The sequence below is a fragment of the Globicephala melas genome, chromosome 1, assembly GCF_963455315.2.
Source record: "Globicephala melas chromosome 1, mGloMel1.2, whole genome shotgun sequence".
NCBI classification, from domain to species: Eukaryota; Metazoa; Chordata; class Mammalia; order Artiodactyla; family Delphinidae; genus Globicephala; species Globicephala melas.
The window spans coordinates 33,152,929-33,176,310 of NC_083314.1; the positions used below are offsets into that span (position 1 = coordinate 33,152,929).

At 50.4% G+C, this 23,382-nt stretch overlaps 1 protein-coding gene across 12 annotated transcripts in view; it reads right to left on the bottom strand.

The window, feature by feature from the left end:
- Positions 1-23,382, bottom strand: part of PLEKHA6 (pleckstrin homology domain containing A6) — a 137,659-nt gene that overhangs the window by 110,119 nt on the left and 4,158 nt on the right. For 9 of the 12 annotated variants that reach the window (XM_060289530.1, XM_060290073.2, XM_060289859.1 and 6 more), the window contains exons 2-3: positions 21,661-21,737; positions 18,112-18,169 (exon numbers count right to left, since the gene is read on the bottom strand). In XM_060289530.1, the coding sequence (XP_060145513.1) occupies positions 18,112-18,169; positions 21,661-21,737 (135 nt within the window). Of the gene's footprint in view, positions 1-7,703; positions 7,824-10,044; positions 10,442-18,111; positions 18,170-21,660; positions 21,738-23,382 lie in introns of those variants that run through there. The other 3 variants (XM_060289988.1, XM_060290031.1, XM_060289893.1) reach the window with 3 other exon arrangements.

Genomic DNA, 23,382 nt, shown 5'->3' on the forward strand with positions numbered 1-23,382 from the left:
AATGATGGGGATGTTGGGGAAGGGCAGAAACACCTGGGAGTGGAGTACAGGGGAAAGAAGAGAATGAGCTAAGCCCGCCCTGCCGGCTGCCACCAGAGGGTTAAGTTGGTTTAAATGAGGACATTGGTTTCTGGATTCAGAGAAGGCCCGCACTGCTAAAGGAGGCTATGGCTCCTGGAGGAGCTGCTGCCTGGTTAGATAATGCCCTCCTCCAGCACTATGCGGGCCAAGGGAGCTATAAGGACCGGCACCGCATATGGTCCCTGATTCCCCCTGCAGCTCAGCTCTGCCTTCAAGCCTTCTCCTCAGCATCTCTGTGACTTTCTTTCTACATGGTCTGAAGGGCTGCCAGCAACTGACAGCCCCTTCCTACATGCACGTGAACCTGTAAGTAACACATGCACACACCCTCACTCCTCCAGAGGAAGCAGCATCTACCTCCTGCCCCTCCCAGGACACAGGGTCAGGGCACCGGGGGAAGGCCAGCGGGGCAGCCCTGAGAGGCCGAAAATGAGCCGTGACTGTTGGGGGTGTCATAACAAAGCAGAGGAAAATAATCACATCTTCCCCCCCTCTCACTCCCATCTCCATTATCTCACTATCTCTGGCTAATATGCATGCATTCAAACTTGGGTCACATGAGGGGCAGAAAACCATAAATCCCAATTCTGATTCCTCCCCCACTTCTCAACTGGTCTTGGATGAGCAGCCCATCATCTCAGAAATATTAGATTCTTCATAAGTAAAAAGTGTTAATCAAGTCGCCCTGGACAAGCTAGTACAGAGCATACTGGGCATACACAGAATACACGGATGCAGAGATAAGGGGTCCCTGCAAGACACATGTTCATCCAACTCCCACGTGAATCAGTTCATCTCACAAGACACATGTTCATCTAACTCCCACGTTAATCAGTTCATCTTCAAGCACTGAACACAGTCTCCTTGTATGATCCCAAGGCATCAATTCTCCTGACTGGAAACCCAGCATCTCTCAACCTCTATTCACCCAGCCTCACACCCCCACTTGAGCCCCAGCAGAATTCCTAGTCACATACCCACTGCCCTGGCCCAAGGCCCTGAATCCAGCAGCCTGGCCATGAGGGGTTGGGGTCGCGGATGCTCATCACTTTGGCCACCCAGGGCAGAGGCTTGAAGCCGGCCCTCTCCTCCCACAGCTGCAGCCCCACCGCTGCTCCCCAGGCCTCCATTCAACACCAGGCAGCCTGTGCAGGAGGGGCTGCGTAGACGCTGCAAAGGGAACACACCCAAACGGAAACGAAGCGCCTCAGCTGTGGGCACCTTGCTCTGCTGTTTGCAAAGGGCAAAGTCCACGCCGGAAGAGGAGGACTGGCCCACCTCCAGGACGGGAGACACAGGCCCTGGGACACGGAGAAACAGCCACGTTCTCACAGCACAGCTGAAAACGGAACCGAGCCCTGTGAACTCCACACACTCTGATTCTTACTCTGGGCCTGATCGTGAATCTGTCACAAGTATTCACAGGGGCAGCCTTCTGCCCGGGACGGTGCTCCTGGGGTTCAGCACTCCTCACCTCTGGGTACTAAGCGCTCCCCGACCTGAGCCCACTCTGTGGTCGAGGCCGTACCTGACCGGACTCCTGCTGTTACTTCCTTCGTCCCGCTGGAGAAGGGCAATTAAAAACTGGCTTTTCCTGGGCCTCGCTTAAGGCTTTCCTATCAGAAAATCTCCCAGGAGCCTGGGCCTGTAGGCAGCCCCAGGACCCTGACACAGGCTCAGCGCCCAGGAAAGCTCGTGGGAGGCGGCTTCAGTGCAGCCAGGCCCACCCCCTTCCTCGCCCCTTCTCCCTCACAGACACAGAGGGAGCACCCAGACCGCTTCAGGCTCAGCCTCATCTTTCACAGCACCCTCGGCATCCAGCAGACAAGAGGGACGGAGGCCTAGGCTCAGCTCTAGGCCCTCATTTGGGATCTTTAGAGCCTGGTTTCTCTGTTTGTAAGAAGAATCCTCCAATTCCTCTTGCAGCAAGAATGAAAATGGGCAACAGATTCAGCACAAAGACCCCCTTTCAAGCCTTGCCCCTGCGACCCTGGGCCAATCGTATGACCTCTGATCTGCGACCCTGGGTAGGTCATATGATCTCTGAGCCTCAGTTACCTCACAGATTGCAATTGTAAGGATCCAACCAGACGACCTCACACATAGAAGGTGGGAGAAGCCCGAGGTCCTATACATGCCTGAGGAGCTTTAGTTAGGATTCCCTCACAGTGTTTCTCAAACTGAAGGTAGTGACCCAAAAGTGGGTATGAAATCCAGCCGAAGGGTCAAGGTATCTTTTTTTAAAACAAATAGACCAGACTAGACTCAAATATGACACGAAGCATGCACCACACACAGTAAGGGTATCGCACACGTGTTTGCTGGGCTGTGATGAAAAATGTTTTTCTGCTGGTGGCAGTCAAAATTTCGATTAGGTCCTACTTTGAAAACTTTCTTGCAAATGTTCCCACCTGTATAAACTTGCTTCCTGCCCTCAGAAGATTGGGATGGTAAACTCCTTGAGGCTGACAGCCATGTCTCTGGGTTCTCAAGAATTCCAACCCTCCCACCTCCTCCCCCATTGTGCTGGGCTAGGACTAGGGTTGGCCTCCAATACAAGCTGTTCACAGGCTGGAAAGCATCCAATGAATAGAAAATCAGCGAGGAAGGTGAGGGGGGAACCATCATTGACAGTGCCAGGCACTGTCCCAAACAATGTCCCTGAAGGTCTGTGTTAACATTTTACAGATGAAGAAATTGGAGTTCAAAGAAGTTAAGTTGTCCGGGGGTGGGGTGACCAGGATGGAGACCTAGGTTTGGACAGTCCATGGCTCCCTCTCTGGGACTCGCTGCCTTTGTCACGGCCTGAGAGAGCTCCTGCACTGCCCTATCAAATCTTCCAAACGTCCTGCATTGCCCAAGATGACTCATACCACAAAATACACATACACACATGGCAGGAAACAACACAACATCCTTTCCTACCTGCCTTTCTCTGGCTTTCCCAGTCCCACGAGGGAGAGAGAAGAGGGCTATGCTGGGGGCATCTGGGATTTGTCTTCCTCTTGGTCCCACCCTTGTCCTTCTCTGCCTCTTTTGAGGCTGATTCCCCCTAGCTCACCATCCCCCTCCCCCCCATACCAGCTAACTGGTTACCAAGGCAACCCAGCTGGGAGGCTGCCAGTTACCATGGCAACGCAGCATGGCCGCCAGGCTGCCTTGCTTAGGAAGGTCGGGGACCGGCCGGGCGACAGAGCCATTAGGATGTTGCCTGCAGGAATGGCCCAGACTGAGGGGCCTACGTGCCTGAGGGAATTAAGTTCCTGCTGTTAGGGGGCTACTTCTTAGTTTCCCATGAGACAGCCTCCCCGCGCTGGGGGCAAGAGCTATAACCAACCTACCGAATTCTCTCACTCAAGGCTGGTAGCCTCCAAACTTTTCAGCAGAATTCTGGTCACCTCACCTTGAGGAAGGTTTCTCAGAACGAGCAGCAACTGGCTATCACCCAGCCTAACCCTGGGCCCCCTCACCGTCCTCCCTTTCTGAGCATATCTGGGAATCAGCATGCATGCAACATGTGTGTGTCAGCGTGCAGACGGAGTCTCTCCATGATACATGCTGGTAATAATAACAAGGAAGAGCTGCTATTTCCTAGGACTACTATGTGCCAAGCATGTTCCAGGTACCTTGCCTGAAGTCTCTCCATTGATCCAGATAACAAACTTGTTATCCCCACTTGGTAGACACAGCAACTGAGACTTGGAGAAGTTAAGGAACCTGTTCAAGGTCACAAGGTATTAACTTGCAGAGCTAAAATGAAGCTGTACAAATCAGCTTCTGAAATTCCTTGAGCCCCTGGCTAGTGCACCTCCTCCAAGTACCCAGCCCGGCTTCAAGAAAACATTTTTAACATTTATTAAAAGATTATTTGGTGCCAGATGTCTTATTTATATTATTTTATTTCATTTCATCCTTACCTCCATAAACGAGGTTTAGTCTCCTCACACAATAGCTTAGGAAACTGAGACTCAAGGATGTTAAGCAACTTTCCCAAACTGACGAGACCCAGCTTCAGGCCCTTCCTCAGGAATCCTTTCCTGACTCTCCAGGGAGAGTCTATCGCTCTCTTTCGTGGCCACCAACAAATGCAACATATGTCTCTATCATATACAGGACAATCATTTGCACACACGTCTGCTCCCTTACTAGACCGTGAATTTAAAAATTCATTTTCACAACCTAGTACCTGGTCCATAATAAGCATACAGTAAATGTTTGCCAGAAGAAAGTAATGGGGCTGGTATTCCAAGTCCTGTTCATCTGCCTTAATTCCATGCTCTCTCTACCACGTTACCCTGTCTCATTCATTCATTCAGTCAGTCAAAAAGCAGTTATCAAACAACTGCTACGTGCCTGGCTCTGTGTGGAACATCACAAAGGCAAAAACAAATAAGACTATCTCTTGCCTTGAAGCAGCCCAGTGGAGTGGAGTGGGGGTGCATGCCTGAGGAGGACAGGAAATAAATGCCCCCCACCACTGCCATCAAAGGCTTTCTCATGACTGTTTCCCCACTGCCTATTCCTTGGACCAAACTCTTTCCCCTCCAAATCTTTACATATCCAACCAACATTTATCGAGCCCCTGATATGTGCCAATGCCTTCAAATCACCCATGGTTTGGGGGACAGTGAACAAGATAAGAAGACAATGGAATCAGGAATTATGGGACATCATGAGAAGTGACCAGGAACTAGTGTCCAGGGACACTGGGACCATTTGTCTAATTCTAAAGAACGTCCACATTTGATGTGATAAAGCAATTTCATGTTGCTTTACATTCACACCCACTTCCTACATTAACCCATTTGAACCTCAGTGATGCAGGCAGGGCAGGAATTATTACTCCCATTTTAGAGATGGGGAAACTGAGGCTCAGAAGCAGAAGAACATTGGATTAGAATGAAGGAACCTGGGTTCTGGACCTCACTTGTGATTCCAACAAGGCTAACTATACTTCCATCAGGACACTCCCACCCCACCTTCCCACCCCACCATCCCTCCTCACCAAAAGCAGATTTTCCTTCCCTGCTATGACCTCTTCAATTCCCCAGCTAGGCAGCTGCACTTTCAGGAGAGGCAAGCGGGCTGGCCTGCAGTCTGTGGATAGCCCATTGATGCTAATGAGGACCCAGGAACCAAGCAAAATCAGAAAAATGACCTCACCACCAGAGGCCAGGTTGAATTTAACAAGCTAATTGCAAGCATTAGGCTAATTAAAAGCAAATTGGCACCTGCAATTATAGACTTGGGTTCTCAGGTAATGATGAGCCAGACTGAGTGGACTTGGTGATGTCAGAGCTAGGGAGGGACCTCACCTCCCACACAGAGGGGGTTCCCAAGCCCCGCGGGAGGAAAGCCTCAGCATCCATCCATGTTTGTCAGATCACTGTTGACTTGCCCAGCCCTATATCCTGGGTTCACACAATAAGGACCAGCCCTTTACAGAGACTAAATGACCTGGGAGGATTTGACAGTCACCCTGGATACCATCTGCCCTAAACATATTTCCTACTGACCCACATCGGCATCTGTCTGACCTTTGAGTTAAAGCATTGCCTTCTGATATACATTGTTCAAATACCAAGTCTAATAATAACTGACATTTGTGTAATTATTTGCAGTTTAAAAATTACTTTCATATATATTACTTATCTAGCCAATAACTAGGTAAGCAGATAGTGATACTAACCCCGTTTTTCAGACCAAGAAACAAAAGCTCAGCGAGATTAAGCAATTTGCTACAAATCATACAGTTGCTAATTTGGACCAGGATTTGAATCCATGTCTTCAAATTCCAGCTGGGCATTCTCTCTACGCCCCAGCAGGCAGTGCACTGACTCTCTCTGATTAACACATGGACCAGAATTAGTTTATCAGATCAGCTAGTGCTACTTTGGAAAGTGCAAAGAAGGCTCAAAGGAATGGGGAACAGTCTGGGTAGGTTTGCCGGGATCAAGAGAGGATGTGCACCACCTGGCAGTGTGTGAGGGGTTGGGCAGGGGGACTGGGCGGCTGGAGGAGGGGAGCCAGAAGACACCAGAGGAGCCAAACTCCCTTGTTCAGGCACCTGCTAGAAGAAGCTACAGAGTGTGACATTCCAGGGGATTACCCTGGGAATGGGGAGTGGCTGTCTCACTATGCTCTGTGCTGGTGAGACCAAACCTGGGGTGAAGCAACAGGAGAGTTTGAGGAAGGGTGTGGTGGTCACTGGAGGCATCTAGCCTCAAACATGGAGACTTGGGGGATTTGGGGGGAGGGGAATCATGATACTGGCTTCAGATATATATGTTTCTCATGCAAATCAACAATAGTAAGATAATAACAAACACATTTATCACTTACTCTGCTCAGCATGATTCTATGTGGTTTACATATGTGACCTCATTTATCGTCACAAGAAGTCTATGAGATAAGGTACATTATTATCTTCATTTTACAGATGGAGAAACTGAGGCACAGAGAGATTAAATCACGGTCAAGTCCATATCCCTGGTAAGTGGCAGAGCCCAGATTCAACCTGAGTTTGGCCCCATAACTGTGATCTAGACAACTGCACTAAATTGTTTTTTAAGAAAAGGCAAAGACTTGAACAAACAAATGACAGCAGATGGACCCTTCATACTTTAAAACCTCTTTTTAAAATTTTAAAACTCACTACTAATCAAACAAATGGATTAAAACAATGAATTAAAACAGTGAAAAAGTTATAACTGTCAATGCTGATGCTCATGCAAAAAAAGGCATTCTTATACGCAGCTGCTGGGAATGGAAATTAGTACTTTCGAACAAGGAAGTGGCAAAATATGTCAAAATATTTTAAAATGTAGGAATTCCATTTCTGGAAATGTAACCTAAGGAAAACAATCATTGATATGTGTAAAGATTCAGATATTTATATGTTCACTGTAGCATTGTTTATAAAAATGACAAACTGGAAACACATAGTTTAACATAGGGGCCAATTAAACAAACAAATAAATAGAATAGGTATATAATGAAATACCAGACAGTCACTTAAAATGATGTTGTAAAAGAATAATGACGTGGAAAAATGCTTTTTATTTAGGTGAAAAAAATATATGCTTGGTCCAAAATTTTAACAGTATTTTGATAATAAATATAGTCACATGTCTGTGCATGAATTCATAAAAACATATATACACCAAAATGTTAAAATTATACACTAAATCTCTGAGAGAATTACACATAATTTTAATCTTTTCTTTATGTGTTTTTCTACATTTTTAATAACTATGTACTACTTTTATACTCACAGAATAATAATTTTTTAAAGGTATACCCTCCATCACATTAATTCTATGTCTTGGGATTTATTCTAAGGAAATAATCCAAAATACAGGAAAAGCCTCATGCACAAAAATGACCATGTTGTGTTATTTGTAAAAGGAAAATAAGGGGAACCACCTAAATGTCCGATACGAATATGATTACATAAAATACATTACATCCAAAGGCTATTATACACTATTTTAAACATGAAGAAAACCATCTTTATCGCTGTGGGAAAGAGAGCTGACTTGCTCTGCGCTGCTTCAAAGAATCAAAACCAAAGGGCAGAACACAGAAGCGGGCAGATTTGATTCCATATAGAATGTTCTAACCTTGGAGCAGGCAGCCTGGTGAGGTAATGAACTCCCCGTCGCTGGAATTATCCAGGGGAGGATGGTGCTCCCCTCAGGGAGGCCACAGAGGGCTGGTCTGGGCTTGGAGGGCGTCTGGAGCTGTGGGCGCAGAGCAGGAGCCCATGTGGACTGAGTGATTGCCAAGGAAAGGGTCCCACTCGGCCTATCCTCAACGCGCTTCCTCTCTGCTCACTGTTTATTTTAAATGTTTCCCAAAGTGTGTTCTTTCCTCACCAAATATGTGGGCTTTTTTTTAACTGGTTGGAGACTGGCCTGCCAAAGTCATCTCACTAATGCACTGATGTCCAAGCACCTCAGCCCGGAGCTCAGCACACCGTGGGAAACCTCTCAAAGACAGGACCCACTGCTCAGCAAGCTCTCCCCGACGCCCCGCTGCAAGCTCCCTCCTCCTGACCCTCCTCTGGAGGGCCCACAGGCTCAGTGCCAAGGCCTCAGGGGACCCACAGCAGGCCAGGGAGGAAGACAGAGGAAACGGGCTCCGGCCCATCAGGCCGTGTGTCAGCCCAGGCCGCGCGGCTGCCTGCTCACTGACTTCCTCGGTAATTACTTCATTTCCACCGAGCAGGAAGAATCCAACTCAATAATCCAGGCAGACACGTTAAAAGTAATTATCTGTGTAATGCGTCCTGCACCATCACCTTTCTGTGAAGAAGGAAAAAAAAGCCAAGCCCGGCAAAAGAAAAAAAAAAAAAAAAGGCCCCCATTGTCTCGAGCCTGTGCAGCCGCAGCCAGGATTAATTACACAGCCGCGCTAACACATTTAGCACCTCGCCGCTGACTGGAAAGCCAAGGACTTTTAATAATTCGTATCTGCAGCCTAGCACTCTGTGCCCTGCTGAGGACACAGAGAGCGCTTGTTTTCTGTCAGGCAGTGCCAGGCTCGCCCCTCGGCCGCCCCACCTGGAGATGGCTCCAGCCTCGGGCCACTGTCTGGCTCCTCCAGGGAGGCCTCGTCTGTGCGAGGGGGTGGGGGGAGAGGCTGGGCCTCTGTGGGGCCTCCCTCCCACCTGCGCTCTGCCAGCGGAATCTGCTCATCTCCTGCCCGAGCTGAGATGCAGCGCTCTGAGGTGGGAGCCCGCAGGATCCCCCAAGCTCCGCCTCCTGCAGAGGCGCCTGGAAGCCAGAATTTAGGGGATTCGTAGGGCAGCTGCCGGCGACGTCCCTGTGGCCGTCTGGACAGCAGGCTCAGGCAGAGACAGTCCAACCGGGGCTCCCACCCCCACGTGCAGGAGACCCTCAGGGGAGCCAGACTGTGGGCGAGGGGACTATAGGGATTGGGAAGGAGCTGCCAAGCCTTGAAGGCCGTGACCCCCTTTGACTCTGAGTCCATCCTCGTCCCACCACCTTCCCCTCAGTCGCTCAGACCGCCCCAGCCCTGCGCCCTAGGGCTGGCTCCCTCGTTCCTGGCTCTCCCATCCCTGGCCCTCCCAGGTTCCAGGTTCCAGCCCCCTCTCTTCCCTTCCGACGCTTGCCTGTGGTTGCAAGAAGCATCTCCCCTATGGAGGTGCCTATAGCCTCTCCTCCCTTCTTCTCCCTCCATCGTTCCCGTCTAACTCTCCCCCTCAGCGCCCCCACTCTACCTTTCAACACCTCACCCTGCCACTTCCTCAACCTTTGCCCAGAGCCTCACACAATAAGCCCGAGGCTCTGCTAGCTGCAGCCTGGCCCTACCGTTATAAAACCCATCCCCCCATGCTCACAAATCCGGCTCCAGCTCCTTCAGGGCTAAACCCAAGACCCCAGAGGTCAGACGCCTCCTAGGAATTCAAGAGCCTCAGCAGCCCCAAGCCCCAACCTCTGACCCATAAAAGACACACCCTGACCCCTCCCACACTGAGGAGGTGGGTCCCTGGGGCTGACCTGAGCCTGACCCCCAGACCACACCCCCATCTCTCCTTCCTGCTGGCCTTAAACTCACTGTTCTGGCAAGATTAGAAGCAGGGTGGGGCTGGCCTCTTTGCTCAAGCCAGGCTGGGGGCCCCAGCTGAACCCTAGGAAGCTGGCAGCCCCAAAGCTGGCCTCACTCAGGAGATGCGGTTCAAATGTGATAAATTCAGACAACATTAGCCCTTACTGGGGGTTCTGGAGGTGGGGGTGGGGGCACAGAGAGGGCTATAATTAACATTCTCAGCATCCATGATCCCTAAGTATCACTGCCAAGAATGAGGGATGCGGAAGGCAGTGGCTCCGCAGTGCCAGCAACCCAGACTCACACGGCGGCGGGCGGGCTGCCAGCCCTGACCAGAGCCCAACCTTCCTCCTCCCACCTCATCTATATGATGCATCAAAACAGACTCACCGGCTTCTGAGGTGTGAGCCCGGCGCTGAAAAGCTGTAACTCTCCGAGCCCTCAGGCGCCCCTCCCCCCAGCTGAGGCCGGCTGGGGTCCTCCTCCCCACCCCTGGGGCCCCCTTCTGAGGAGCAGGGCTCAGATCTGATGTGGTCTAATCAGTCATCTCTCCAGCTGGCAGGTCCCTGGCGCAGGGAGAGGATGCTGTTGTGGTGACTGCAGAATCCAGTATCTTTCCCAGGCAGAAGCAGCTGGGCATGCTCCATCGTCTCCCGAGGGGATTTCAGGGCCACGTGACTCTCCCTCCCCGAGCTGTCACTTAGGATCAGGAGTAAATAGTCCCCAGAAAGCTTTAACTCCATCCACACCAGCGACAATCTGTTAACCACCCATGCTGCCTGCCTGGGTGAGAACAGAGTACCTCAGCACAGCCTTCCTGGCCTTCCACCACTGCGACGAGACTGCCCCCCAAAGGGGATCTGGGCCACCGTCTGTGTAAGCTGCATTTTGCAGTCCTCCCACCAGAGCACAGGGAGCCAGAAGTTGCCCAGGGGGCTGGCATCTGCGGCCTCACCATGCCTGCCTGTGGTTGTCTTTTGTCTCCATGACTGTCTACCCAAGAGATGGGCGTGTCTCTGGGTGTCAGGAGGCCTTGGCCAGAGCCCTAGTGCCCTCACATCCCCCCACCCCACACAGCGAATTTAAAGAAATCATGTTTGGAGCTGACTGGAGTCCGTTACAAGATGTCAGGACCTTCTAGGTCCTCAGCCCAAATTGGTCTCCAATGACCTTGGGCAAGGATGCTGGGGGTACCTGTGTTTTGCATTATTGAGGGTCAGAGGCAGAAAGGAGGGCTTCAGCTAATAGGATTTCAGCCCTGTTTCTGCTGTAGAAAAGCCCATGCCATTCAGAGATCTCTCTCTCTCTCCCTTCTTCTCTCCCTTCCCCCCACCCCCTCTCTCTCTGCCTCAGTTTCCTTCTCTTCACGTTTCTGTGGATGCTGGAAAGATTCTCTGTGGCAATAACTAAGTGCAGGAGAAACACTGAGTTTCATAGCCAGGATCAGAAAGATGGAAAGAAAATGGAGTATTCCCACGGGAACTTCCAGGCAGGCTCACCGGGACTCAGTCCTACCTGCCCCTGAGACCCAGAAGCTGGAGACCCCAGTGAGTTCCTGGGGTCACTTCTGAACAAAGAAATATTTCAGTAAGCAGGGGCTAGATAAGGGCAGCTGCCAGCACCCACCCACATGATTATTAGATCTTTCCTGAATGTTTATTTGAATGAACTTGATTTTTTAAAAATAAGCCTCTCTTCACCTAAATACAACTATTTCCCTTCTCCATGGGTCTCTTTTAATGTGATCTGAGTGTAAGTTTCATTTTCACCAACTGAAGCCTTTATCTTTAAAAAGAATCTACTATGGAAGGTGCAGGAGCACAGAGTTCCTCCCAGGGTCCAGGAGGAGCGAGGGAAGGGGAGTGTTAAGGGGATCTGATCTACACCCCTCTCCCACACACCCCAGAGGGAGCTACTGGAATGACCATCCTTCCCACCCTAGAGCAGGCCAGGCTGGAGCTGGGGATTCCAGGTTAGAATAGCATGCACTTGCCTGCAGCTGTAGTGGGGAGGGGGATCCCTAGGTCACACCCCACCACGGCTGAGATGCTGAGTTCAACCCAGCTGAAGGGGCAGAGAAGTCCTGGATGCAGGCCCAGTGCAGGCAGCACCGATTAAGCCTAACCCACCTGCCCCGGCTCTCCAGGACTTGGCAAGGCTGCCCAGTACAGGCCAGGGGAGAGCTGGCTCCCAGCCAGACAAAGATACGGAGCTCTGGGGGATCTCTGGCCTCGAAGACCCAATGGAGTGAAGTAAGGCTGGGGCAAGAGAGTACAGCATCCAGGAGGGGACAGAGAACGTGGGAAAGGGGACAAGGACCCCAGCCTCCATCCCACAACATCTTCAGACAGCCGGAAAGGGCAGGAGATGGGCCTACGGGGAGGGTTTTCTCTCTGGCAGACAGAGGGCAAGGGCTGCAGATGAGTCCTTTGGGTCCTCCAAGAGGCCAGAGCCAGAAGTGTTGATGCTTCTCGGAGATCTGGTGGCTGTGGGGGCATGAGAGGCCGAGGGAGGATGGCTGTGGGAGCAGAGCCTTCGCTTTGGGGAGCGAGGCGGGGGAGATGCTGCAGCAGGAGAGTCTTAGAGGTCCAACAAGGATGGATGAGGCGAAGCTGAGAAAATAGTTGATCATCGCCAAATCTAAATTCTCTTTCTGTTAACCAGCAGAGGAGAAGCGAGACTTATCTGAAAGACTCAGGTGGGGAGGGTGTGAGGAGGGGGTGTGAGGGAGAATATTCCGAAGAAAGTGCCTCTGTGACTCTGTCCATTCTCTGCTCTGGAATCCATGGCCTCCAGCACTTGGCAGAGAAAGTGCAAAACTCTCAGTCAGGGATTCACAGTCTCTAAACACTCGGGTCCTCCCTGCCTTTCAAGTGTCATCGCCACCCCTCACCACAAAGTCTTGGTGGCCACTAAATTGATTGATTCGTTACCCCTCAAATATGCCCTGCCCTTTCCTCACTGGCCACGTCCAGATGGCTCTCTTCCTGCAAGAAGGTACCAACTGGGGAGCAGAAAAAAGGAGCCCCATATGATGAGTTATCTTTCAGGACCTACCTGAGTTTGAGCCCTAGCTCCATCCTCAACCAGCTGAGGGAGTTTGAACAAGCTACCTGACTGCTGAGCCTCAGTTTTCCTCATCTGCAAATGGGGCTTCTCTGCCCTGAGCCACATACCATGCACCACCTTTCTCTTCATCTGTCTCATACTTTACTGTTCTGGGGTATTATTTGCCTTTCTGAAAGCAGAGCCAGTTGGGTCACTAATTAGCAGATTTACTGCCCTGGGACCTTTCTCCTTTGTCTTGTCTGCCCTTTGGAGACAATAGAACAGCTCTTGAAGCTCTACCGTACTTCCTGGGACACTGCCTCCTTGTGGGTCCCATGGGTTGGGGTCTATATTGATGACTCACGGTGGCCCAGCCCTCGAGTCCTGGGGGCAGAGCCCTGGGCTCCTGCACGCCTGTCCCCCCACAGACCCTGGCAAAGCACTGAGCCACTCCCGACTGAGCGGAGACACAGGTGCAGAGAACCCATTCTGGCCCCTTCTTGGAGGAAGTATTCAGACGAGAACAAGGAAGTGACAGCGGCTGGGTGGGACTCCCTGAGATGGAGGAGGGGCCAGGCTGGCATGGCCCATGGGGGCACCGTACCAGTGGGGAGGAGCAGTGGGGCCCAGATTGGGAACAAGGGTTATCAGGGGTGTGGCTCTGCAGAAAGCGCCCCTGCCTTATCGCTCTCTTTGCCAACTGAAGAGAGACGCACTCTTGGAGACAGAATTGGCAAGTTCCATAGCTGGCTGCTTTAGCAGGAAGCAGGGGAAGGAGTCAGGGGCCAGAGAAAATCAGGGATGGGTGTTACATAGCCAGATCTTTAAGCGTCAGAAAGAAGTCTACCAGCCCCATAGTGGTTGAGATGTGGTCGAGGATGGTCAAGATGGCCCTATCAGCTCTGGAAGGACCCACCCAATCAGCCTGAGGAGTCACCACTGAGCCAACCCTTTAGAGGCCTTAGCGGGGCCGGTCATGTGTGCTTTGGTGTCCTCCAGTGGACATATGTGGTACATGCATACAGGCTTGCAATGGGTTTTACCCACATTTTAACCCTTTGCTTTTTCTCTTCTCCCTGTACCACTCTTTCTGGTAAATGACCCCTTTAAAACTGCAGGCAGGCTTGAGCAGTGACATCAGCTGTGGAAACATGAGAATCACCTCCCAAGCACTATGAAGGAAAGAGTTTATTGACACACAATTATCATACTTGTCTGATCCCAGGCAAATATCAGTATTTGCTCATTGAAATTTGACTCAACCACACAAGAAGGAGAAGAAGAAGGAGAAAACCAGCTTCCCGAGTTATATATCTGACTTTTATTATTACCTCTTGGGATCCATGTCTGAGGTCCTCAGTTTCTAACTCACCCACCAACCGAATGTCATAAACCTTTGTAAGGAATTGATTGTGCAGGGAACTGTGAAAATAAGGAGAGTGGGCCAGAATCATTCATTCACTCACTCACTCACTCATTCAGTCAGGGGTTATTGATGCCTCCCTTGTCCAAGCAAGGCACTGAGGATGCTGGATGCAGCTGTGGCATTATGCTAAAGAGCCCAGCCTATGAAATCAGGCAGACGTGAGGCTGAATCCCAGCTTTGCTTTCTATAAGCTTCATGACATTGAACAAGCATTTACTCAGTTTCGGTTTTTTCCTTACTTTCTCAAACAGTTAGAGATGACAGTACCTCCTTCATAAAGCCGATCGAGGATTGAATGAGTTGTAAATGTAGTAAGGCTCTCAGCTCCGAGAGTGGCCACAGCTGCTCCTGGTGTGCAGAGTGGCCACCAAATCTGGGAATGATGCGAATGCATGATAGGATGGCTGACATTTCATCACAATACAAAATGAAATCATATTGTCTATGTTTCCGGACCTTACAGCCACCTTATGTCCCCTCTGCCCTTGATGAGTTTTCATTCTAGACCAGTAGTTCTCAAAGTGTGGTCCCCAGGGCAGCAGCAGCAGCATAACCTGGGAACCTGTTAGAGGTGCAGAGTCTCAGACCCTCTGAATCAGAAACGCTATGGCTGGGGCCAAGCAGTCTGTTTGACAAGCCCTCCAGATGATTTGGATGCACACTCAAGTTTGTGAACCACTGATCTAGGGAAAATGACACGTGTAAACAAAGAATTACAATACAGGTGGGCTCTCCTGAGCAAGTGACACCATGAGCAGAGTCTTGAAGGAAGAGCAAGTGTTCACAGGTGGACACAAGCCATGTTGGAGGAGGGATTCCACTAAGAAAGGCTGGGGGCATGGAGTGGAGGTGTGTGCTAAGGGAACCACAAGCGATTTAGTCTATCAAAATGGGGTGTGGGGGGAGGCTGGAGAAGGTGGGCCGGAGCCAGATTACAAAGCCCTTTCAAGTGCCTGAGAAAGGAATTTAGATTTTATCCTATAACTGATGGGAAGCATGGAAGGTGTCTACAGGAGAATGATATGACCACATTTGCATTGTAGAAAAAAGCACTCTTGGGATTTCCCTGGTGGTCCAGTGGGTAAGACTTTGTGCTCCCGATGCAGGGTGCCTGGGTTTCATCCCTGGTCAGGGAACTAGATCCCTCATGCATGCCGAAACTAAGACCTGGTGCAGCCAAAATGAAAGAGAGAGAGAGAGACAGAGAGAGAGAGAGACAGAGAGAGACAGAGAGAGAGAGAGAGGGAGAGAGAGGAGAGAGAGAGAAAAAGAAAGAAGAAAAAGAAAGAAAAAAGCACTCTTGCAAGCAGTATGGCCTGGAGGCAGGAAGATGAGTTGGAAAGCTGCAGAATGATCCAGGTGAGAGCCCGTGTGGGCATGAACTTGGGTGGTGGCCATGGGGATGATGAGAAGTGGGTGGGTTGAGAGATATTTAGGAGGAAAATTGACAGGACCTATGGGGGAGGGGCCTGAAGGTTCTGCTTTGGTGGCACTTCTGACAAAGATGGAACCGGTGTTGGTGATGGGAAGGCAATGAGTTCAGGACTGGAAAGGCTGAATTGAGGGTGCTGAGGAGAATGCCTTGGGCTGGTAGAGAGGAATTAATTATGCCTCTATTGTTTCTCTCCCAACATTTTTCATTCATTCATTCATTGCACCAAATATTGGGTTCCTATCTTGTTCCAGAAAGGTTCCAGGACAGAGTGGAACACAAAATAGCCAGAATCTGCTCTCAGGGTTGACACAGCAGTGGGGGACACCAACAATAAAATAAGTAACGGAATACGTAAAAAAAACCTTTCACGTAGTGGTAGGTGCTATGAAGAAAAATAAGGGGGACTAAGGAGGAGCAGGAGGGAACTTCAGAGGGGTCATCAGGAAAGGTCCGCTGAGAACATGACACTTGAGCTCAATGTTAAGTAGGAGTCAGATGTACAAAATAGGAGGAAAGTGGGCTTCCCTGGTGGTGCAGTGGTTGGGAGTCCACCTGCTGATGCAGGGGACGCGGGTTCGTGCCCCGGTCTGGGAAGATCCCACGTGCCACGGAGCGGCTGGGCCCATAAGCCATGGCCGCTGAGCCTGAGTGTCCGGAGCCTGTGCTCCGCAACGGGAGAGGCTGTAACAGTGAGAGGCCCGCGTACCGCAAAAAAAAAAAAAAAAAAAAAAAAGGAGGAAAGTGCACCCAGGCAGAGGGAACGGCAAATGCAAAGGTCCTGAGGTAAAAGTGAGTTTGGCCTGATGGAGAAGGTGAAAATCAGCACAGCTGCCCAGTTGCGGGAGATGAGGGCAGAGAGGGGAACAAGGCCAGACCATAGTAGTTTTTAAAGACTGATGAGATGAGGTAATACATGTGAAAGTTCAGGACCTCCTGGCAGTCCAGTGGTTAAGACTCCGTGCTTCCACTGCAGGGGGCATGGGTTCCATCCCTGGTCGGGGAATTAAGATCCTGCATGACATGCAGCCAAAAAAAAAATGTGAGAGTGCTTCATAAGGGACTTCCCTGTGGCGCAGTGGTTAAGAATCCGCCTGCCAATGCAGGGGACATGGGTTTGAGCCCTGGTCCAGGAAGATGCCACATGCCACAGAGCAACTAAGCCCGTGCACCACAACTACTGACCCTGTGCTCTAGAGCCTGAGAGCCACAACTACTGAAGCCCACGTGCCACAACTACTGAACTGCAATTACTGAAGCCCACGCGCCTAGAGCCCGTGCTCTGCAACAAGAGAAGCCACCACAATGAGAAGCCCGTGCACCGCAACGAAGTGTAGCCCCTGCTCACCACAGCTAGAGAAAGGCCGCACGCAGCAACAAAGACCTAACACAGCCATAAATAAACAAATAAATAAATAACTAAGAAAGTGCTTCATAAATGATCTCAAGAACCAGTCGCACATAAAGGAATACTAAGGTGGTATCTTCAAGGAGAAAAGAAGTAAGTCTTAACTGAAGCAAGGAGTTTGGCTCAATTTCAGGAAAAGCTCAGGCTATGAGAGCCATGTCATATCAAAACAACTTCCAAAATGGATAATTTGTCCATTTTTGTTGTTGTTTTTGTTTAAGAATATGGTTAACAGCCGAGTTGATGTAAGTGCTGGCTGGTCTTGAGGTGGGAGATGGAAAGAGGACCTCTCATAGCACAGACAAGGAAGGCGAGGAGGAAGGGAGGGCGGGAAGGAGGTTCTCCCTCGCCGGCTGGGTGAGGGCTCCCTCTGCGGGCGCCGGTGTTCGTGCAGCTGCTCTCCACCAGCCCTGCAGGCCTGAGCACGCCTGCCTCACCTGTTGGAACAAAGCCAGGACCCAGCCCAGTTGGAGGGTGGAGAGACCCAGGCCAAGGCAGAGGGAAATAAGTCTAGCTGGGTAGATGTGGAGCTGTCTTCTGCTTCCACGGTTACATCCAGGCAGCTTTCCCAGGTGCACCTTAAGTTGCTGAGAACACGAGCTACCCCAGCCAACAGAGGGCTCTGACCAACCCCCGAGGGGAACACAGAGTCCAGACACACACCTGCCACCCCCAGGATGGCAAATGCCCCCATCTAGGAGGGCAAGAGTGATGTTGTCCACCTTGCCACCACCTGACCTGCCGGGCTCACACCTTCCCTCCAACCAGCTCCACTTCCTACCTCTCATGACACACCGCGCCTCATCTCCTAGAACAGCCTCTTTCCTCTACTCTGTCCCTCCCACCCACATAGCCCAGCCCAGAGCTCCACTCACCCCTCCCCACCCCATCTCAGAAAAATTCCCATGACTGACACTGGCTGTCTTGGATGAACATACACACAGACACACACACACACACGCACACACCCTGGGCTTTATCTGCAGTGCTCACTTGGAAGCTTTGACATCTCTTGGCCATTCACAGACCCAAGCAAGGCCTCCAGCAAGACCCTTTAACTATCTCCCTGCCCAAGGAGGCATCAGGTACAAAGACAAAGGTAGAACCAACAGCAAGACCAGAAAGAAACTCCATTTTACTCACTTGATGAAATACACAGCTCCTTCCTGGGTGGAATCCATCTCCCAGCCCTTGGGCAAACCTGTGAGGAAGCAAGATCACAAAATCACCCTCTCTTCCACAAGCCCAATCTGTACTCTGGAAGGATGGGGGCCAGGAGAGCTAGGAAAATTCACAGATAAGCCAGTAGTGTTCAAACCAACAATTTCACCCTTTTCCGTCCACTATTTTTATCAGTCTGTGTTTCCAGCAAATAAGAGAGATGGCAGTGCAGGGGACATCCCCCATCAATGAGCAGTAAAGTGACCAAAGAGATCACTGCTTTGCAGGCTTTGCTCATTCATTCAACAAACTCTTTTTTTTTGCGGTACGCGGGCCTCTCATTGCTGTGGCCTCTCCAGTTGCGGAGCACAGGCTCCGGACGCGCAGGCTCAGTGGCCATGGCTCACGGGCCCAGCTGCTCCGCGGCATGTGGGATCTCCCGGACCGGGGCACGAACCCGTGTCCCCTGCATCAGCAGGCGGACTCTCAACCACTGTGCCACCAGGGAAGCGCCCCATTCAACAAACTTTTATTGAGCATCTACTCTGTGCCAGGCCCTGTGCTGGCCCCCAGGGATATAGCAGTGAATGCATAGATGATTGCCCTGGAAGGGTCCTCAGGACCACCCCTGCTTATATCACAGAAACAGAAGCGGTGCCAAGGGTGGGTCACTTGCCCCAGACCTTATGGATAATTAGCACCCAAGATTAGACCAGGACTCGAGTCTTCAAATCCCAGACCAGTGTTATTACCTCCAGATTCTGCTGCTTCTGGACAAGACACCAAGGACCAGAAAATCAGTCCCAGAAAAAATGAAGAGACTTAAAAAATATTTTTCTTAATACTACCTCCGAAAAAATTTATCCATGAAAATGTTCAGAATGGAGAATCACTGACTTGCAAAACAAGAGAGGACTGAATAGCCAAAGAAGCTGACCTTGGCTCGGAAGCGTCTAGGCAGTCCTCCAGGTGGGCGCAGCCCCTGCTGGACAGCTCCAGAGAGACACAGCCCCTCCTTCTCCAAAGAGCACTCTGTTAGCCTCCACCTCTGCCCACCCTCCCAAAACAGCCACCCTGGCAGAGTCCTGCCTCCCTGGCAAACCCAAGGCAGAGGAGGAGGGGTCTTCTGAGAAACCCGAGAGAATCCAGTGTCAGAGGTGGGGACAGGCAGGGTACTGGTAGAGATCGTTCCTTTGGGGGTGCAAAAGCCCTGTGGCTGACACATTACAAAACAGGTGCAGATTCTCTCAACAATCACTGCCACTTTTCTGATCAGTTCAAACGTTTACCTTGTGTACGAGGTTTTATAAAATACAGCTATTCACTGCTGGTCTGAATCTCTCCTGCCATGTTACCAGCTGCCTTAGGGTCCAAGCTGCTGGAATGCAGGGCTTGGGTTCTACAGAGTGGTGGGCCCAGTATTTGTTCACTCATTTCACTCACCCCTGTGTATCAAGGGTATGTATTTCCACACTTGCTGCTGCTGCTTCAATGCAGCAGGGCAGCCAGCGGGCCCACCTCCCTCTCAGGACTTGGTCCAGAGAAATCATAACACCAGCTGCCACTTAGTGAGAGCTTCCTTCCTCTAAGGTACACATTTCACCACTACTAGCATATTTAATCTGCACAGCAACATTATACAATAGGCACCAGCCCAAACATTTTTACAGATGAGGAAACTGAGACCCAGAGAGGTCAATCAACTTGCTTAAGGTCACACAGGAAGTGTCTGGGCCAGGATGTGAGTCTGGTTTGCTGCCTCCAAAGCTCACATTCTCTCCTCTGTGCTGCCCCATAAATGCTACTTGTTCCCCTCTGTCCCTGTGCGAGGATGTTCCCATTCAGAAGGGCGTGGGTTGGCAGCCTCCCCAAATAGAGGGATCCCCACTGGGTCAGAACCATAAATAATCCTGCCAGTGTGATGTGCCTGGGAAAGAGGCCAGCGTGGATTATGTCCCCTGCCTTTTCCAGCAACTTCCCTCCACACTGCCCTCTCTGCCCGGGCAACACCAAGGGTGCTTATATTCCTGTCCAGGCGGAGTGCCCGCTAAGGCAGCTGCCCTCCCAGCAAGCTTCAGGGGCATCTTAACCCCTTCCCAGCCTTGGACAACCAGTTAGCTGCAGCCAAAAATGAAAGAATTGGCTCACAGACTTGCATGCATCCTCTAGCTTTACCTAGGGTCACGGTGAGCTGGATGGACTCAAACTGCAAACAGCCAACACCAACCCAGAAGAAGAAAACAGCCCCAGCCCTGGGGTCAGGAAGCTTCACTTCAAGTCAAAAATACAATAACAATAGCAGTCACCGCTGTTGACAGTGACTCTGTTGCCTAATTTGTGCTACAACCTTTTGAGATTCATAATCCTATCCCCATTTTATGGATTAAGAAGGTGAATCCCAGAATTAAACCACTTGCTCAAGACCACACGAATAGAAAGTTGAGCCAGGATTTGAGCTCAGGTCTCTCTGTCTCTAGAACTTATGCATTTAACCCCAACGCTGCTTTGCTTATTAACGGAGTGGCCTTGAGCCAGGCACTTCCTCTCTGCTCTTCCATTTCCCTACCTTTAAAATGAAGGAGTCAGACTCCATGATCCCTGAAGTCCCCTCTGGCTCTAGAACCACAGTGAGTCTAGTCCTGAATCTAAAAGAAAGTAGGCTCTGGGCAAGTCAACACCTTGACCCAGCATGTCCATGAGTGACCGGGACTCTGTGTAGTTGGGTGAAGGGCTGGAAGGCCAGAGGGGCAGGGGGTTTCCAACGCTGTCGCTCCCACCCCTCCCCTTATTGGTCTATAGTGGCATCCCGAAGAGGAGGATGGATTGTTCACTTGAAGTACCCCAGGCCTTCTGACTCTTGGTGTCTCCACCTCTTCAATTTAGAATGAAATCATCTTTGCCCGGAGGGGTCCTATCTTCCCCACTAGGCTGGGAGGTCCCTGAAGCCTTAATAATGGAGTCTTCTTCATAGTAAGCAATCAGTGTTGCCCCTGTCCCCTTTTCTTTCATGTTCCCCTCAATGTGAAGCAGCTCCTGCTAGTCATGTGGGGTTATTTTAATTTAATTTAATTCAAATAAAAAATTCAGTTCCTAGGTCACACTAATCACATTTCAATTCCTCAGTAACCCCATGTGGCTCATGGTGACTGTACTGGGCAGCAGAGAAAGAGAACATTTCCATCATGGCATAAAGTTCTATGGTACCGCACTGGGGGCTAGGGTTCTGCCCAGTTCGGGAGCTCTCAGGATGGAAGGGATTTTCTGACTGGGCAGGGGGATGAGAGAGGAGTAAGCTCTTTCTCCTCAAAGGTCAGTCCCAGATACTAGTCATGGGGCTGGAAGTTTGAAAAGACCTCAAGGTGAGCGTCAACCCTCCTGCAAAATCCCCCACATGGTGGGCCAAATGCTCAGCTGAGTCTGTCCATGGAGAAAGGAAAAGTCGGAAGCAAAGTCAGCGTTGGGGGTTCCCACAGCCACCTCAAGCCATGCCTCCTCATGGATTGCAAAGGCAGGGACAGATGAGATCCTTACCTGGGCTGGAGGAGTGTCCACTCTGGATGGGCGATTCCGTACCAGGGTGCACCCAGCTGGTTGACTTTTCTTCATCACTAGAGAAGACCAGAAAGAACATGTCAGATACAAAAGAGGCTTCTCTGAGGAGGACACCCATCTCCACATTCACATCAGTACTGACTGTCTGATCCCAGACACCTGACATGGGGGCACCCAGGCTGCCTTCATTCACTCACGTTCACAGAGCATTTACTGAGCAGACTCTGGGGATTCAGAGATTTATAATCCTGGATCCCTGACCTCAAAGAACGTCTAACTCACTGGGGAAACAGACAAGAAAAAAGATATTTGGAATATGATGTGATAGGAGCTATATAATCCCTACTATAGCTATACTCTCTCTGCAGAGAGAGCATTTCACCATCAGAGAAGGGAGTACTCCCTGGATGGAGTTAAGGAAGGGGAACAGCATGAAGGCTTCAAGAAGGAGGTGACATTAAAGGTGAATGGTGAAGCCATGTGGGACGTACACAGAAGGTCCTTAACTGGCAGCTTCTCAATGAATAAGAGAAGAGGAGGCTGGGTGAATTGACAGTCCCTGAGTGTCTGCAGGGCTGTATGCCATCATTCACGATGGTCCCTCACATTAGGAATATTACAGATTATGAATCTGAGGTTCAGAGACGTTAAGTAATTTGCCCAAGTTCATACAATAAATAATTGATGAGGCCAGGATTCAGACCTAGATGCGCCCCCCTTAAAACCCAAGCTCTTTTTAACATCTCACTCCCAGCAAGGTGGGCTCCCCAGCAGTGCAGATCCTCTGGGCTCTAGACGCCATGGCAGATGAGTCCATTGACCTTTCCCACCAACCAAGGACACCAATATTTCCTGAGCCAGATGTATGTGGAGGAGAGGACTCCCAGATCACCTGTATCACCCAGGCTTTAGGCTGGGGCCTTGGGGTCCAGGACAGGACTCCACTCAATAATTAATACCTTAACTAATATAATAAACTCCACTAAGAAGGGTGCCACTAAATTTCTACTAAAGTAAGATATACAATAAACCGCACATATTTAAAGTGTACAATTTAATAAGTTTTGACGTAGTTGTACACCTGTGAAACTATCACCAAAATCAAGATGTGAAGCCTCCAGATTTTCTTGGCGCTCCTTTGTAATTCCTGTCTCCTACCCTGCCGGCTCCTATCCTCCCCCACCCCCCCCGCAGCAACAGATCTGTTTCCTGTTACTATAAATTCGTTTGCATTTTCTGGAGTTCTTAGAGTTTCATACACGTGGAATCATACAAACTAGGCTTCTTTGTCTGACTTCTTTCCTTCTCGTCTTTCTTCCACGTGCTAGCATGTGTTAGTAGTTCATTCCCTTGCAGGATATACCTCATGTGCTCATCCCCTCACCTGCTGATGGACATTTGGGTTGTTTTCAGTTTGGGCCATTACAAATAAAGCTGCTTTGAACACTCGGGTCCAAGCCTTTGTGTGGATTTATGCTTTCTTTTCCCTTGACTCCACTAATTTTCCTCTGAGTTTGAACACCTGCTGCAGGAAAAACGTTCCCAGATGACCCACCCCTCTGATGAAGAGAGAATAAACAAAGTTTATTAAACAAAGCTCTGGAGCCATGTGCACCTTTGGAGATGACCTGTGGTCTGGGCTTTGGTCCTGGGAGGCAGGGGAAGAGGAAGCCAAGGAAGGGGGCACCTCCTTACACCTCC